Genomic DNA, 16135 nt, shown 5'->3' on the forward strand with positions numbered 1-16135 from the left:
TGGCGCTGCGCAGGCGCAGGACCCGGAACCGTGGCGCGCGGCTTCCGCGTCCGGGCGGGCCGTGTTCGGCGCCGTACAGGTCCCCCATCAGCTGGCTCCAACTGCAAGGTGGGCGGCGGGTGGGCGCGGGCGGGCCCGGGGTCGCGCGCGGGCGTTCCTGCTCACCCTGTCCCCTTCCTGTGCAGCCCGAGTGCGGCGCCATGTACGCTGTGTACAAGCAGGCGCATCCGCCCACCGGCCTCGAGTTCTCCATGTACTGCAATTTCTTTAACAACAGCGAGCGCAACCTCGTGGTAGCCGGGACCTCGCAGCTCTACGTGTACCGCCTCAACCGGGACTCCGAGGTAGGCAGGCCCGCTGGGGCCGCTGCGCCCCGCGGCGAGGGGGTGCCCCGGCCCGAGGCCGATCGGGCCGACAGCGCCGCGCTTGGTCGTGTCCGGGAACCATGTTCCTCGACCTCCTGAAGCTCTGTTGGGCTCGGCGGCCTACCCTGGGCATCTCATTTGCTCTATTTCTCAACAAATCGCATGAATATGTACCGTGTGCTCGGTTTTAGCGATACGGTAGAGAACAAAATCTGCACACACTTGGAGCAGGAGGACACCTACTGACTAAATACACGCGTGAGAACACACACCTGTGGACACCCTGCAGAAACAGCGAAGGAAATAGATGAGGGCTGAGGGATCAGAGGAACCTCCTTTAGACAGAGTAGGAATTCGTTGGGGAAAGAACATTCCTGGCAAAGGGAACAAGGCTGGGTGTAGGGTGGGGGCAGGTTGTGGGTTGGAGGTCAGTAAGGTGTGATGAATCCCTCGGTGGGGGAAACACCGGGGGTGCTCTGATTGCCAGAGGTGTGAGGGTTTTGGTGGTGAGGGGTGGCTTCTTCAAGAGGCATCTTCGCATCTGTTCTTGGAAGGGGAGTAGGGAGGGGTGGGTTCCACGTGGATGCAAGGACAGCGTGCCGGCCAGAAGCATCTGAGGGCAGGCAGGGTTGGACTGGGGTGCAGAGTGGAAGTGGGGCAGGAAGGGTTGTCCTCCTCAGGGCAGGGTTCTGAGTAAGGGCTGGGGCAGCAGGGAGGAGGCCGCCTTCCCCGGGCACTTACTTCAGGACACTAGTGTTTGTTTTATGTTAAATGTGTGTACAGCTGTACTAATCCACACATGATGAAGCAAGCAAAATACAGAAGAATGTGTGAGAGGTTAGTGACTGTTTGTGTCAGTAAATAATATTAGTTTAAGCTTTTGTGATACAGCAGTTTTGAGATCAGTATTTGGCTTTTGTCGACATTTCAGTCAAAACTGAAAATGAAATTTTGCTAATAAATACATACGGCTCTACATTGAATGAGAGCATCTTTGCTGTATATACTATATCTGACACTGGCTTTCAGTCAACTTTGAGGGACAAATTGAATGTTTTTACATCTGTATATGTTTTGCACTTGGGTTCGCAGCCCCTTCCTTAGCGATCACTCACTTCTCTTTCTAGGGGTCATCTGTTAAGAGCCTGTTTTGTGTGGGCATCTTGAGAGGGGTTGATGAGCTGCCCTCATGGCTGTGGTTCTGGGGGTAGGGGGCCACACGCTGCCAGTGCAGCACTTGCTGAAGGCCAGAGTGCCCATGCATACCACCAGGACGGGATGGGGAGTGGGGAGCCAGGCGAGGTCTAAAGCTCACCTCCTTGGAAAGGTGAGATTTGAGTGGGTGAGGAGGAGCTGATGGGGGGAGCCTTGTAGGTGTGGGGGGGAGAAGAGCTTTGAGGCGGAGTGAAGGTGCCAGGGCAGTAGGGAGGGAAGAGTGGCTGGTCACGGGGCTTGCAAGGCTGGATCAGGGCATCAGCAGGGTAGCCTTGAGGGCAGTCTTGGGAGCTGAGTGTTGACCTGAGGCCAATGGTGAGTTAAGGTTTGGGCAGAGGAGTGAGCTGATCTGACCCTTGTGTCCTGGGGTCACTGTGGCTGCGACAAGTAGAAGGCGACTGGGCTGGGTGGTCATTGGTGGGGCAAGGAGGCAGGATAGACAGGATATGAGGCGCGCAAGGGAGCGGAGCTGTGGGCTGTGCAGAGGCTTTGCCAGAGTTGGGTTTGGGGCCAGACTAACCCTGCAAGTGAAGTTGCTGGCACCTGCAGGGGAGATGGTTGCGGGGTGAGGGGCATAGGGGCAAGAGTGCACTTTGGACATTGTTGGAGTATGTGTTGCTGTCAGCAGCTTGAAGCAGCCGCCGGCGCCTCAGCGTCTGTCGTCAGGAAGCCAGGAGCTCTGCCATCTGCAGGCCCCACTGGGGTATGGTTTCTACCATCTCTCGATGCACGCATGCAGCTACTGCAGAAAGCGTCCGGCCTTGCATCACCGCCTCCCCCAGGACAAGGGCTGAGAGACCTGCCACGCTGGAAGCCGTGGAGCCTTTCATGGCCTAATCTGGATGCTGGGCCCTGTGTTTCTGAGCCTCAGATGGGTCCTGAGACCTAGACGCGCTTGGCGACCCCGACAAGGAAGCCTGGCGTCAGGCAGGATGTGGGCTGGTGAGGCCAGGAGCCCAGAGCAGGAGAGTTAGCACCAGTGGACAGAGACAACTCCATGGGGGAGATCTGTGCAAAGGGAAGGGAAGGAATGGAACAGGAACTGGTAGGAAAAGCAGGGTTTTGTGAGGTGAGTGAGGGCGCATTAGTGCCCTGAAGGGAAGGAGCACTGGGCAGCCCCCGCATGGAGCCCACCGAGACCCTCAGAGGCTCTGCACACCTTTCAAGAGCTGTGAAGAATCCCACAGGAGGCCCTCGGCAGACCGGATGTGGCTGCCAGGCCTGAGTCAGGTGTTTGCTCCACAGCCTTTCATCGTAGGGCAGCCTCCAGCTCCTGGACAGAGCACAGAGTGTAGTGGCAGGAGGGAGTGTGGCGCCTGGGCAGAGCCCTCAGTGGCTGAGCCCGTCGGGGACCAGCCTAGTCACTGCTGCAGGACAGCCTGCCTGGAGCCCCAGACACACTGTCACCAGGGTGGCACAGTCCTGAGGGCAGCCGGGAGCCAGGACAGCACCACAGGGACCATGCGGACGGACGCCCGGCCTGGGCCCGGTCTGCGTGACGGGAAGGGCCTGTCTCCTCTCTCTCCACGGGGCTAGTCTGGTGTCTGACCGGTGGCCTCGCGGTGGCTGAGCTTCCTGGGTGGTGAGACGAGGCCAGGGCCAGACCACTCACAGGGCACTGCCTCCATTTTGAGGCTCCTGTCCTTCAGAGCAGCCCCCAACTGGGATGAAGAGAGGATGGTGAGCCCCACGGGGCCATGTGCAGTCTCCGCCAGGGAGCCAGGTTCATGGGCAAGGTCTGCAGGGTGGCGGCAGGGAAGGGAGAGGGTCCCGAGCAGGTGGTGGGCCTGGCGCTGGGTGTGTGCCTGGCTCGGGTCCTGGGCTGGCAGACCGCGGACAGCGGCCGGGGCAGGGTAGCTGTGTGTGGGAAGCGGGTGAGTGCTGGCTGGGGCAGCTGTGACCTTTGAGAGGAAAAGACATGTAGGAAATGTAGGGCACTTCCTAAAATTAATGACAGTCCCAAGTAAACAGAAAAGGTATCATGGACGGGAAGTCTCAATACTGTAGAGATGTCACCTCCCCCCCCCGCCCCGCCCCGCACAAATTAATCCAAAATTAATTAATTTTGTCCTTTTAATTAATTAAATGTCCTTTTTCTCAAAGTTGCAGTAAAGTTTCTCAACAGTTTAATTTATCGTGATTCTCAGATTTACATGGAGGAGCCAAAAATCAAGAACGTATAATTTTAGAGATGAACAAGATGGAGCACTTGCCCTATAGGGTTGTCAGGAATCGTGTGTGTGTGTAAGTGTGTAAGCTGAATTATTAGGTACAGAAAGACAAATTACAAGTCACTTTGGGGGACTTCATGGTGGTTCCACTGCAGGGAGTGCAGGTTCCACCCCTGGTTGGGGAACCATCTCCACATGCTTGTGAGGCCGAAAAAGAGTTACTTTTGAACTGAGCTTTTGTCGGGAAACGTCCCCCTTTAATACTTTTTGCCTTAAGATCTACTTTGTCTGGTAGTAACTTGGCTACGCGTTTTTGTTTGTTTGTTTTCTTAAGTCCTTGCATAGAGAATCTTTTTAAAATCTGTGTTGTTATGTTTCCAGTGAACCAATAGCAAATAGTTGGATGTTGTTTATTATTCTGACGATTTTTATTGTCTTCTGGCCTGAATGTTTGGTTTATTTATTTATTCTGTCACGAATGGATCTGATCTGGTCTAGTTATTTGAGGTAATTTCTCGTGTAGTTGGGTTTGAATCACCATCTTGCATCTTACTATTCTTTTATTTATTGTTTTGGATTGATCAGCTATTTTGTTTCATTTTATCTCTTTAAGAAATATTTTATTTATTCACTTGTTTTTAGTTTTATTTATTTGGCTATGCTGGGTCTTAGTTGTGGCATGTGGGACCAGGATCAAATCTGGCCCTCTGGCATTGGAAGCATGGGGTCTTAGCTACTTACTGGGCCACCAGGGGAGTCCCTCATTTCATCTTTTCTGTTGACTTCGGGTTGTGCATTTTGTCTTACATTTGAGGTCACAGCAGTCTCTGGCTCGAGGGAGCCTGCCCAGACAGCCTAGAATCCTTGAAACCCTTCACCCTCTTTCCCTACTCGCTGCATTCTGTTGTCACAGGCTTGCTCCTGCAGAACATTGTACTGTTGTTAGCATTTTGATTTTACATAAATTCAGACTCTCAGAAAAGCTGCATAAGCACCAGAATTTCCTGCATACCCTCGTCTACAGTCCTGAACGTGTTGCTGTATCTCTGGCTTTTTCCCTGGGCCTGGAGGATCCCCTTGGCTTTTCCCAGAGGTCAGTACACCTGTGCATCCAGGCAACACCACAGTCCCTGCTGGGACCACAGGCCCGTGAGAGTCCAGGCCTGGTCAGATCCTTGGTGTGGTCCTGGGCGCTGGTGTCGGTGGCTTGGAGAGGTGGGTGGTAGCCTCCCCACTGTGACACGGACTTGAGGTGGAAGGTGCCATCTCGTGCTCAGACCTTCCTCTGCGCTTGGCATCTGTGGGGTGGCGGGGCGGCTGGGGCGCACCTCACTCACCCTCCCCCACCTCCAGGTGCGCCTGCCTCCCTCCCCTGAGTCCTTCCTTCATTTGTGATCACACGTTCAGCAGCTCACACTCTGTGCAGGAGGCCGTAGTCTTTTTTTGTCATCTGGGGTCTTCAGCCTGAAGACCTTCCTTTGGTAACTGTTGAAGAGTGTTTCTGATGTTGATGATCTTGGTCCACTTTTGTTTGTCTGAAAACGTTTTTATTTCAACTTCCTTTTTGAGGGATATTTTCATTGGGTTTACAATTCTAAGTTGACTGTTTTCTTCTTTCATCACTTTAAAGACCGTCTCTGGCTCCTATAGTCAGTTTTAATGAAGGTGGCATTTCTGTTCTCCTCTGACTGCTTTTATGATACTTGTCTTTGTCTTTGATTTTCTGTCTTTCAACTGCGATGTGCTTGGCTGTAGTTTGTTTGTGTTTGTCCTGCTTTGGGACTTACTGACCTTGAGTCTGTAGGTTGATGCTTCTCATCAGGATATTTCGGTTATGTCTTCAGTTAGAGGTTCTGTCCTTTTCCTGCCTCTGCCTTCTAAATTGCCAGTGGTGTGTTAGATTATTTAATTACGTCCATGTGTGTCTTAAAATTTGTTATGTTTTTCCTCTGTGTCTTGTTACTGCCCAGAGTGGCAGTCAGTCTTCATCTTGACCCTGTGTCTGGCCAAGGGAGGCGGTGCCCTGGGCTGGACCCATCGCTGAGGGCGACTGTCGTGTTCAGTGCAAGTGTGTCCCTGCTAGAGACCCGCTGGGGATGACTTTTTCTGGATTAAGGAAGTTGTGTTCTGGGTCAGCAAGGGGTTTCTGTCATGAATGGGTCTCGTCTGTTATCAAGTGCTTGACATAGTCACTGAAAACAGTAGATGGTTTTTCTCCCTGCTTGGGTGCAGTGGGCTGTAGTGAGGGGCGTTCCCGGGATGCAGCTCAGGGTTGGTGTGGCCGCCTCCCCTCACCAGGGTCCTGGGCCCTGGGCCTACCTGGAGGATGCAGATGGGGTGAGGCCACGGCCCCGGTAGGGTCACTGTCACAACCAGTTGGGCTCAGCAGAGCTGGGGTTCCTTCTTCCTAGCAAGCACGTGTCATTGCTGGCTGGCCCAGGGTGAGTCTGAGTGGTTTTGGGGGGCACATACAGTGCTGTCCAGCCTTCGACCCTGAGAGCCCCAGCGTTGGGGGAGCTGGGGGTGCTTCCTGCGGGCTGGTCGCCCGCTCCCCATTGAGGGCTCTTGGCCACAGGGCCGGTTGTGGGTAAGGTGGGCCCCTCACAGTTTTTTCCTTCTTCCTCCCTCCTCCAGGCGCCGACCAAAAATGACAGGAGCACAGGTGAGTGAGCTCAGGGTGGCTGCCCAGCCGTGAACCCGGGAGCGGGGGCTGGACGTGGGCCCCAGACCCTGTTCACTTTCTCTCCGCAGATGGGAAGGCCCACCGAGAGCACCGGGAAAAGCTGGAGCTGGTGGCTTCCTTCTCCTTTTTTGGCAACGTCATGTCCATGGCCAGCGTGCAGCTGGCCGGCGCCAAGCGGGATGCCCTGCTCCTGAGCTTCAAGGATGCCAAGGTGGGGCGGGGGTGGGGTGGGCAGGGGTGGGATCTGGGGGCTGTGGGGGGCGGGCCCCATTCTGACCTGCCGCCCCCAGCTGTCGGTGGTGGAGTATGACCCAGGCACCCACGACCTCAAGACCTTGTCTCTGCACTACTTCGAGGAGCCTGAGCTGCGGGTAGGGCTCGACTCCCCACCCCCAGCCCAGCCCCAGCCCAGTCTCTGGGGGGTGCTCCTGCCTGACGCCCCTCTCCTGCAGGACGGCTTCGTGCAGAACGTACACACGCCACGGGTGCGTGTGGACCCCGACGGGCGCTGCGCGGCCATGCTCATCTACGGCACGCGGCTGGTGGTCCTGCCCTTCCGCAGGGAGAGCCTGGCCGAGGAGCACGAGGGGCTCGTGGGAGAGGGGTGAGTGTGGGGGCGGGGTGGGGGCCCCACGGAGTCCAGGTGTGCACCACACTGCCCCCACTGACGCCTGTTGCCCCTAGGCAGAGGTCCAGCTTCCTGCCTAGCTACATCATCGACGTGCGGGCCCTGGATGAGAAGCTTCTCAACATCGTCGACCTGCAGTTCCTGCATGGCTACTACGAGCCCACCCTGCTCATCCTGTTTGAGCCCAACCAGACGTGGCCTGGGTGAGGGCCTGTGGCCTGGTTGTGCACAGGGCTTGCTGCGGGGGAGGAACCTGGTTGGTCTCCGGGGGAGCGGGCCTGCTATGCCGGCCCCACGCTGACTCCTTTTGGCCCCCAGGCGGGTGGCCGTGCGGCAGGACACATGCTCCATCGTGGCCATCTCCCTGAACATAACGCAGAAGGTGCACCCCGTCATCTGGTCCCTCACCAGCCTGCCCTTCGACTGTACCCAGGCCCTGGCGGTGCCCAAGCCCATAGGTGACAGGGGCCTGGGCTGGGGCGGCGGGGGTGGGGTGTGTGTGGAGCATGCTGGGCCCTGCCACCAGCGTGTCTGTTCCAGGTGGAGTGGTGATCTTCGCGGTCAACTCGCTGCTGTACCTGAATCAGAGCGTCCCTCCCTACGGCGTGGCTCTCAACAGCCTTACCACCGGCACCACTGCCTTCCCCCTGCGTGAGTGCTGGGGAGCAGGGCCCGGGGTGGCGGGGGCTGCTGCTGGGCCTGGCTGACCACCCCTGCCCACAGGCACCCAGGAAGGTGTGCGGATCACCCTGGACTGTGCTCAGGCGGCCTTCATCTCCTATGACAAGATGGTCATCTCCCTCAAGGGCGGTGAGATGTGAGTCCCCGCTCTGGGGCCCGTCCTCCCTGGCAGGGGAGTGGTCCCCCAGCCCCAGCTGAGTGTCCTCCCACCCCCGCCCCCGCAGCTACGTGCTGACGCTCATCACGGATGGCATGCGCAGCGTCCGGGCCTTCCACTTCGACAAGGCTGCTGCCAGTGTCCTCACCACCAGCGTGAGTGGGGTCTCGGAGGGCGGCCCCGGGCCCCAGGTTGGGCAGGCCGCACCCTCACCCATCCCGCCCCCAGATGGTCACCATGGAGCCTGGGTATCTGTTCCTCGGCTCTCGTCTCGGCAACTCGCTGCTCCTCAAGTACACGGAGAAGCTGCAGGAGCCCCCGGCCAGCACCGCCCGCGAGGCTGCCGACAAGGTGAGCTCAGGCCCGAGGGGATGCAGCCCCTACAGGCTCCCTCCGAGGTACTCAGTCCCTACTCCTCCCACCTCACAGGAAGAGCCACCCTCCAAGAAGAAGCGTGTGGACGCCACCACGGGCTGGTCAGGTGCGGGCTGGTCGGGTGCGGGGCTGGTTGGGTGTGGGCTGAGCGTCAGGTGAGGGGCTGTTCGGGTGAGAGGCTGGTCGGGTGAGGGAGGGCTGAGCGTCAGGCTGGTCAGGTGCGGGCTGGTTGGGTGCAGGGCTGGTCGGGTGCGGGGCTGGTCGGGTGCGGGCTGAGCATTGGGTGAGGGGCTGGTTGGGTGCGGGAGGGCTGAGTGTCAGGCTGGTCAGGTGCGGGCCAGCAGGTGGGCTCAGGTGGGCTCTCGTCATGCTCCAGGGAGCAAGTCAGTGCCGCAGGACGAGGTGGACGAGATTGAAGTGTATGGCAGCGAGGCGCAGTCAGGCACACAGCTGGCCACGTACTCCTTTGAGGTGAGGTGGGGCTCAGAGTGGTTGCCCGGTCCTGGCCAGCCTGCCTCCTGACCACTGCCGTGCCCACAGGTGTGTGACAGCATCCTCAACATTGGACCCTGTGCCAACGCCGCCATGGGCGAGCCTGCCTTCCTCTCTGAAGAGGTGCCCACTGGGGGAGGGGGGCGCAGGATGGGGCGGGGCAGACTGCACAGCAGAGGTCCGGCCCTCACCCCTGCCCCTGCCCCTGCCCCGTGCAGTTTCAGAACAGTCCGGAGCCAGACCTGGAGATCGTGGTGTGCTCCGGCTATGGCAAGAACGGGGCCCTGTCAGTGCTGCAGGTGAGGGGCGGCGAGGGGGTGCCTCCTGGTGGGGCCTGGGTGACCTGCTGACCCCCGCCTGTCCTTCCAGAAGAGCATCCGGCCCCAGGTGGTGACCACTTTTGAGCTCCCTGGCTGCTATGACATGTGGACCGTCATTGCCCCTGTGCGTAAGGAGCAGGTGAGTGCACCCAGGTTGGCGACACCCAGCCAGCGATCCTGGCCTGCGCCTGGCCTGTGGCGGGTGCCCAGGGGCCACGGGGCCCGGGACCCGGCTCTGTGCCGCTCAGGCTTGCTGCTCAGGTGGCGTGGCCTGGGCTGGGAATCCCTGCCCTCTTCTGCCTTCACAGGAGGAGACCCTCAAAGGGGAGGGCACGGAGCCAGAGCCTGGTGCTCCTGAGGCCGAGGATGACGGGCGGAGACACGGGTTCCTCATTCTTAGCCGGGAAGACTCTACCATGGTGAGGCACCCGGAGCCCGGGTTGGGGCCCTACTGTGAGCAATGCCCCTCACCCACCGCTGCCCACAGATCCTGCAGACGGGGCAGGAGATCATGGAGCTGGACGCCAGCGGCTTTGCCACGCAGGGCCCCACGGTCTTTGCTGGCAACATCGGGGACAATCGCTACATCGTGCAGGTGTCGCCGCTCGGCATCCGCCTGTTGGAAGGAGGTGGGCCAGGCCTCGGGCGGGTGGGCGCGGGCCCGGGGCTGGCGCGTGCCCCCTGCCCGGGGCTGACTGGCCTGTGTCCGCAGTGAACCAGCTGCACTTCATCCCCGTGGACCTGGGCTCCCCCATCGTGCAGTGTGCCGTGGCTGACCCCTACGTGGTCATCATGAGCGCTGAGGGCCACGTCACCATGTTCCTACTCAAGAATGATTCGTACGGGGGCCGCCATCACCGCCTGGCGCTGCATAAGCCACCCCTGCACCATGTAGGCGCCCTGCTCTGTCCCAGGGCCTGCTGACCCCTGCCCGCGTGCCCCCTCCCCAGCTGAGCACTCTCTCTCCCCGCAGCAGTCCAAGGTGATCACACTGTGTGTATACCGGGACGTCAGCGGCATGTTCACCACCGAGAGCCGCCTGGGAGGAGTCCGCGACGAACTGGGGGGCCGCGGCGGCCCTGAGGCTGAGGGCCAGGGTGCAGAGACCAGGTGTGTGAGGGCAGCAGGGCGGGGTGGGTGCAAAGACCAAATGTGCGAGGGCGGCGGGGCAGGGAGGCTAGGCCGCGCGCCTGTGCCTGTGACACCTGCCCTTCGCAGCCCCACGGTGGACGACGAGGAGGAGATGCTCTACGGGGACTCAGGCTCCCTCTTCAGCCCCAGCAAGGAGGAGGCGCGCAGGAGCAGCCAGCCGCCCGCCGACCGGGACCCCGCGCCCTTCCGGGCCGAGCCCACCCACTGGTGCCTGCTGGTGCGGGAGAACGGAGCCATGGAGGTGGGTGGCACCCTGTGCCCACGCCCCCCAGGCCTGCCCGGCGCCCGCCCCACCGCTGACCGCACCACCCCACAGATCTACCAGCTCCCCGACTGGCGGCTCGTGTTCCTGGTGAAGAACTTCCCTGTGGGCCAGCGCGTCCTGGTGGACAGCTCCTTTGGCCAGCCCACCACCCAGGGCGAGGCCCGGAAGGAGGAGGCCACGCGCCAGGGCGAGCTGCCCCTGGTCAAGGAGGTGCTGCTGGTGGCTTTGGGGAGTCGCCAGCGCAGGCCCTACTTGCTGGTGAGCGCGCCCACCTGCCCGCCCTGACCCGGCCCGCCTGCCGGCCCTGCCCCCTGACGTCCCCTGTCCCCAGGTGCACGTGGACCAGGAGCTCCTCATTTATGAGGCCTTCCCTCACGACTCACAGCTCGGCCAGGGGAACCTCAAAGTTCGCTTCAAGAAGGTGCAGTGACCGGCAGGGCTGGGTGTGGGGGCGGTGAGGCAGGGCTAGGGGTCCCGGCCCTTAACTGCAGCACCCTCCAGGTCCCCCACAACATCAACTTCCGGGAGAAGAAGCCAAAGCCGTCCAAGAAGAAGGCGGAAGGGGGTAGCACGGAGGAGGGCACAGGGCCCCGAGGCCGCGTGGCGCGGTTCCGCTACTTCGAGGACATTTATGGCTACTCCGGGGTAGGCCAGCTGCTCTGCGGAGCAGGGTTGGCGAGCACAGGGCCTCCCCACAGTGTGAGGGGCTTCCTCACACTGTCTGCCCCCAGGTGTTCATCTGCGGTCCCTCGCCCCACTGGCTCCTGGTGACTGGCCGGGGGGCCCTGCGGCTGCACCCCATGGGCATCGACGGCCCCATCGACTCTTTTGCCCCGTTCCACAACATCAACTGCCCCCGAGGGTTCCTGTACTTCAACAGACAGGTAGGGAGGCCCCACGAGGCCCGGCCAGGCGTGCCAACCCCCTCCGAGGACAACTAGGCAGGACCAGGTGCTGGGGCCCAAGAATGAGGCCCTCAACCCATGGCTGGGAATGGGGGCACCGTGGCGTGGAGAGTCGGGCTGTCCGGTGGGTGGTGGGAGCCAAGGTCAAGGAGGTGATGTGGGGCTGAACGCTGGAGAGGCTTGGAGGACGAGGAGATTGGCAATGGAGGGTGTGGCCCACAAGGGCACCAGCCGGGTTCAGTCGCCGGTCTGCCCACTGGGCGCCCAGCTCTGCTCAAGGCGCCAGGTGACCGGCTGGGATGCTCACGTACCGAGGTTCCTCGTGTCACAGAGATGACAGCAGTAGCCCCATGGGCCACCGAGGACTCGGCAGCGCCAGTGCACTTAGGCCTGGGCTGGAGGGGAGCCGCTGGGCCCCGTGTGCAGGTGCTGGCGTGGCGTGCGCGTCCCACCCTGTGCCTGCAGCCTCAGGCCACACCCATGCCAGCCCTGGGCAAACCTGGGTGAAGGGACAGGAGGCCCGCAAAGAGCAGGACAGTGGGCCACAGCCTCTGTCGCTGCCCATTCCAGCGGACCCGAGGGCTGACCTGAGGGAGCCCTCGAGGCCTGGGTTCACCAGCTTGGCCTTCAGTGGGCACCAGGCCTCCCTCACCCCTGTGCCCACCCAGGGCGAGCTGAGGATCAGCGTTCTGCCCGCCTACTTGTCCTACGACGCCCCATGGCCTGTTAGGAAGATCCCGCTGCGCTGCACCGCCCACTACGTGGCTTACCACGTGGAGTCCAAGGTCTGCCCCCACTCGGCCGGTGACCCTTGGGGCTGGACCACGTGGAGTCCAGGGTCCGCCCCCACTCAGCCAGGAACTCTCGGGGCTGGGGTGGGCTCTGGCTCCTGACACCCTGCTCTCCCCAAGGTGTACGCCGTCGCCACGAGCACCAGCACACCTTGCACGCGCGTTCCACGCATGACGGGCGAGGAGAAGGAGTTTGAGACCATCGAGAGAGGTGCGCGGGGGCCCAGGCCGGGCCTGTCCTGGGGGCCGCTCCTCCCTGATGGTCCCCCTCTGTCCTTACAGACGAGCGGTACGTCCACCCTCAGCAGGAGGCCTTCTGCATCCAGCTCATCTCCCCAGTCAGCTGGGAGGCCATCCCCAACGCCAGGTGAGGCTGTGCCTGAGCGGGGCGTGGTGGGGCGGGCCGGGGCTGGCTCTGACCGGGGCTCCACCCGCAGGATCGAGCTGGAGGAGTGGGAGCATGTGACCTGCATGAAGACTGTGTCGCTGCGCAGCGAGGAGACTGTGTCGGGCCTCAAGGGCTACGTGGCCGCTGGGACCTGCCTCATGCAAGGGGAGGAGGTCACATGCCGAGGGCGGGTAAGTGGCCAGCAGGGCTTTCACAGCAGGCAGTGCCCAGCACCCTGACTCAGCCACCCATCTCCTCGGCAGATCCTGATCATGGATGTGATCGAGGTGGTGCCTGAGCCTGGCCAGCCCCTGACCAAGAACAAGTTTAAGGTCCTGTACGAGAAGGAGCAGAAGGGCCCCGTGACCGCCCTGTGCCACTGCAATGGCCACCTGGTGTCGGCCATCGGTCAGAAGGTGTGCACCGCCCCCGCGGCCCCCATCGCCACCCCCAGGCACCCCCCAGCTACTCACTCCTCCGCCCACCCCCAGATCTTCCTGTGGAGCCTGCGGGCCAGCGAGCTGACGGGCATGGCCTTCATCGACACGCAGCTGTACATCCACCAGATGATCAGCGTCAAGAACTTCATCCTGGCCGCGGATGTCATGAAGAGCATCTCGCTGCTGCGCTACCAGGAGGAGAGCAAGACGCTGAGCCTCGTGTCCCGGGTGCGGAGGGGGCTGTGCCGTGCCGTGGGGGCTGGGGGCTGGCGGCTGGCCCAGGCCGTCCTGATGGCCCTCCTGTCCTCAGGATGCCAAGCCCCTGGAGGTGTACAGTGTGGACTTCATGGTGGACAACGCGCAGCTGGGCTTCCTGGGTGAGTTTGGGGGCTGGGGTCCCTGAGACCCCTGGGTGTGCACAGGGGCTGACTCGGCTCTGATCCCCAGTGTCGGACCGTGACCGCAACCTCATGGTCTACATGTACCTGCCAGAAGGTGAGTGCTCCCTCCCTCCTCTGCCGGGTGGGGTCAGGCGGGGGCCAGGCAGGCAGTGACCTGAGGTCCCCTGTGGCCCAGCCAAGGAGAGCTTTGGGGGTATGAGGCTGCTGCGCCGGGCGGACTTCCACGTGGGTGCCCATGTGAACACGTTCTGGAGGACCCCATGCCGGGGGGCCGCTGAGGGGCCCAGCAAGAAGTCTGTCGTGTGGGAGAACAAGCACATCACGTGGTTCGGTGAGCATGGGGCCGGGGTGGGGGCAGCGGGCCTTGGTGGGTGCACTGGGTTCATTCCCTGTCCCCTCAGCCACGCTGGACGGTGGCATCGGGCTGCTGCTGCCCATGCAAGAGAAGACCTACCGGCGGCTACTGATGCTGCAGAATGCCCTGACCACCATGCTGCCCCACCACGCTGGCCTCAACCCCCGCGCCTTCCGGTGAGCCCACCCCCGAGCCCGACCAGACCCCCTGGGTCAGCCCAGACCCCCTCATGGCCTGTGCCCTCCGCACCCCCCAGGATGCTGCATGTGGACAGGCGCGTCCTACAGAACGCTGTGCGCAACGTGCTGGACGGGGAGCTGCTCAACCGCTACCTGTACCTGAGCACCATGGAGCGCGGGGAGCTGGCCAAGAAGATCGGCACCACGCCCGACATCGTGAGCCACCCCCACCGGCCCCTGCCCGCCCGCCCCCCGCCGGCCCCCCGGCCTCACCCAGCCCTCTCTCTGCAGATCCTAGATGACCTGTTGGAGACGGACCGAGTCACCGCCCACTTCTAGACCCCTGGATCCTGCCACTCACCCCACCCCTTTTTTGTACAAAATAAAAAACACTTGTTTTCAGAAGAGCATTGTGATTATTTCGGGGCCCCAGGGCATCCCCTACTCCAACAAATCACAGTCACTTGGCCCTGGCTGGGTGCGCTGTGGGACGAGCTCTATGGTCCTCCTGTCCAGGATGCCTAGGTCTCCAGGTACTTGGACAGCCCCTTGGTGTCAGGCATGATGCCCAGGTAGACCAGAACTCGAACCAGGAGGGCAGTGAGCCGCATCGACAGGGTCTCCAGCCTGTGGGGGGGTCGGGGGGCAGGTAGGTGGGGAGTGGGCCTTGGCTTCCCATCCTCCGACCCCCACACGCCAGCTCACCTCAGGGCCACTTCAAACTTGAACGTCTCCCAGATGACCCTGATGTGGCGCAGGATGCTGGCACCATAGATGCTCTGGTACATGGCACCTGCCAGGCGGCTCCAGCCCCGGACTGCACTGCACAGACACCGCGCGTGAGGTCAGCGCGGCCTCCCGCCCCCACCGCCCCAGGCTGCGCGGCCCTACCTCTTGGCCATGAGGAAGTAGCGGTCCACCGGGGCGCCCAGGGCGTTGTTGATGGAGCGCACCGTGTTGACGTTGCGCAGCACGAGCAGCATGGAGCGCGGCAGGGCCTTGAGCACGGCCATGACTTCCTCGAAGTGCTCGCGGGCCATGTCCTGCATGTAGGCCGCCTCCTCACGGCTCAGCAGGCGCGAGCGCCACAGCTGCCCCAGGCGCACGGGCCGCTGCATGAGCACCTCGGAGAACAGGAGGTAGTCTGGGGGGGCCTGAGCCAGGCTGTGCCCCCTCCGGGCTGCACACCCACCCCCCGGCCTCACCTTGCACTCCCAGCTCAGCTGCGTGCGCCTTCATGGCCGCCTCGTCCCTCAGGATGATGGCCCGCCACAACTGGCACAGGGCGAGCCTGTCCCTGCAGGCCCAGCAATGAGCAGGGGAGTGGGTGGTGGCCCATCGGGGGGCGTGCCCACCCAGCCCACAGGCCCGCTTACTTCTCGTCCAGGAACTGGTAGAGCCCATGGTCCAGCAGCACCAGCTGAGCCTTCCCGTCCGGGCCTTTCCGCACCAGAACTGGGGAGGGGCGGGCTCTAGTTCCCTGGTTCTCGGGTGCAGCCCCCAGCACCCCGCCCCCAGCCGTGGGGCTCTCCTTACCATTGCCAGGGTGGGGGTCAGAGTGGATGAAACCCGTGTAAAAGATCTGTTCGGCAAAAGCCTTGATCAGCTTCTCTGCAATCTGGGCCGAGGACAGGCAGGAGTGGGGATGGGGTCAGACCACATGCCATCACGCCAGACGCGGGTCACACCCTCCAGTCCAGCCCCACAGCACTCACATCCTGCACCGCCAGCCCCATGCTCTGGATGGCCTCCACGTCATTGACCTTGCAGCCCTCATAGAACTCCGCCGTCAGCACACGCTGGGAGAGAGCAGGCGTCAGAGGTCCCCTACCCAGCGGGGCCCAGCCCACCTTACTGGACGTGCCCCAGTGCACGCGGGCACCACCCGGGGGGGCCCAGCCCACCTTACTGGACGTGCCCCAGTGCACGCGGGCACCACCCGGGGGGGCCCAGCCCACCTTACTGGACGTGCCCCAGTGCACGTGGGCACCACCCGGGGGGGCCCAGCCCGCCTTACTGGACGTGCCCCAGTGCACGCGGGCACCACCCGGGGGGGCCCAGCCCGCCTTACTGGACGTGCCCCAGTGCACGCGGGCACCACCCGGGGGGGCCCAGCCCGCCTTACTGGACGTGCCCCAGTGCACGTGGGCACCACCCGGGGGGGCCCAGCCC

General features: G+C 62.1%; 2 protein-coding genes across 6 annotated transcripts in view; one reads left to right on the plus strand and one right to left on the minus strand.

Annotated features, from left to right (window-relative positions):
- On the plus strand, nt 1-14368 carry CPSF1 (cleavage and polyadenylation specific factor 1). 3 transcript variants are annotated; one of them, XM_061438070.1, is made up of 38 exons: nt 1-108; nt 186-344; nt 6386-6413; nt 6479-6645; nt 6725-6805; nt 6887-7038; nt 7119-7265; nt 7381-7520; nt 7603-7713; nt 7786-7879; nt 7968-8055; nt 8129-8251; nt 8330-8381; nt 8652-8746; nt 8816-8890; nt 8986-9066; nt 9137-9226; nt 9396-9506; nt 9575-9716; nt 9800-9978; nt 10061-10197; nt 10306-10480; nt 10556-10762; nt 10836-10925; nt 11006-11149; nt 11236-11388; nt 12078-12194; nt 12321-12411; nt 12483-12567; nt 12638-12779; nt 12852-13004; nt 13080-13256; nt 13339-13405; nt 13476-13523; nt 13605-13760; nt 13831-13960; nt 14041-14179; nt 14255-14368. In XM_061438070.1, the coding sequence occupies exons 2-38, from the start codon at nt 201-203 to the stop codon at nt 14300-14302; spliced, it is 4359 nt and encodes a 1452-aa protein (XP_061294054.1). In that variant the 5' UTR covers nt 1-108; nt 186-200; the 3' UTR covers nt 14303-14368. The 3 variants fall into 3 exon arrangements, with proteins under 3 accessions (XP_061294054.1, XP_061294055.1, XP_061294056.1); XM_061438071.1 differs by having other exon boundaries at nt 10064-10197; XM_061438072.1 differs by having other exon boundaries at nt 6503-6645.
- ADCK5 (aarF domain containing kinase 5) overlaps nt 14357-16135 on the minus strand; it is a 13944-nt gene continuing 12165 nt past the window's right edge. For 2 of the 3 annotated variants that reach the window (XM_061438173.1, XM_061438172.1), the window contains exons 9-15: nt 15679-15762; nt 15500-15581; nt 15340-15418; nt 15169-15260; nt 14855-15107; nt 14669-14785; nt 14357-14590 (exon numbers count right to left, since the gene is read on the minus strand). In XM_061438173.1, the coding sequence (XP_061294157.1) occupies nt 14485-14590; nt 14669-14785; nt 14855-15107; nt 15169-15260; nt 15340-15418; nt 15500-15581; nt 15679-15762 (813 nt within the window). In that variant the 3' untranslated portion in view covers nt 14357-14484. The remainder of the gene's footprint in view (nt 14591-14668; nt 14786-14854; nt 15108-15168; nt 15261-15339; nt 15419-15499; nt 15582-15678; nt 15763-16135) is intronic. The other variant, XM_061438174.1, reaches the window with a different exon arrangement.

The sequence above is a fragment of the Bos javanicus genome, chromosome 14 (assembly GCF_032452875.1).
Source record: "Bos javanicus breed banteng chromosome 14, ARS-OSU_banteng_1.0, whole genome shotgun sequence".
Lineage (NCBI taxonomy): Eukaryota > Metazoa > Chordata > Mammalia > Artiodactyla > Bovidae > Bos > Bos javanicus.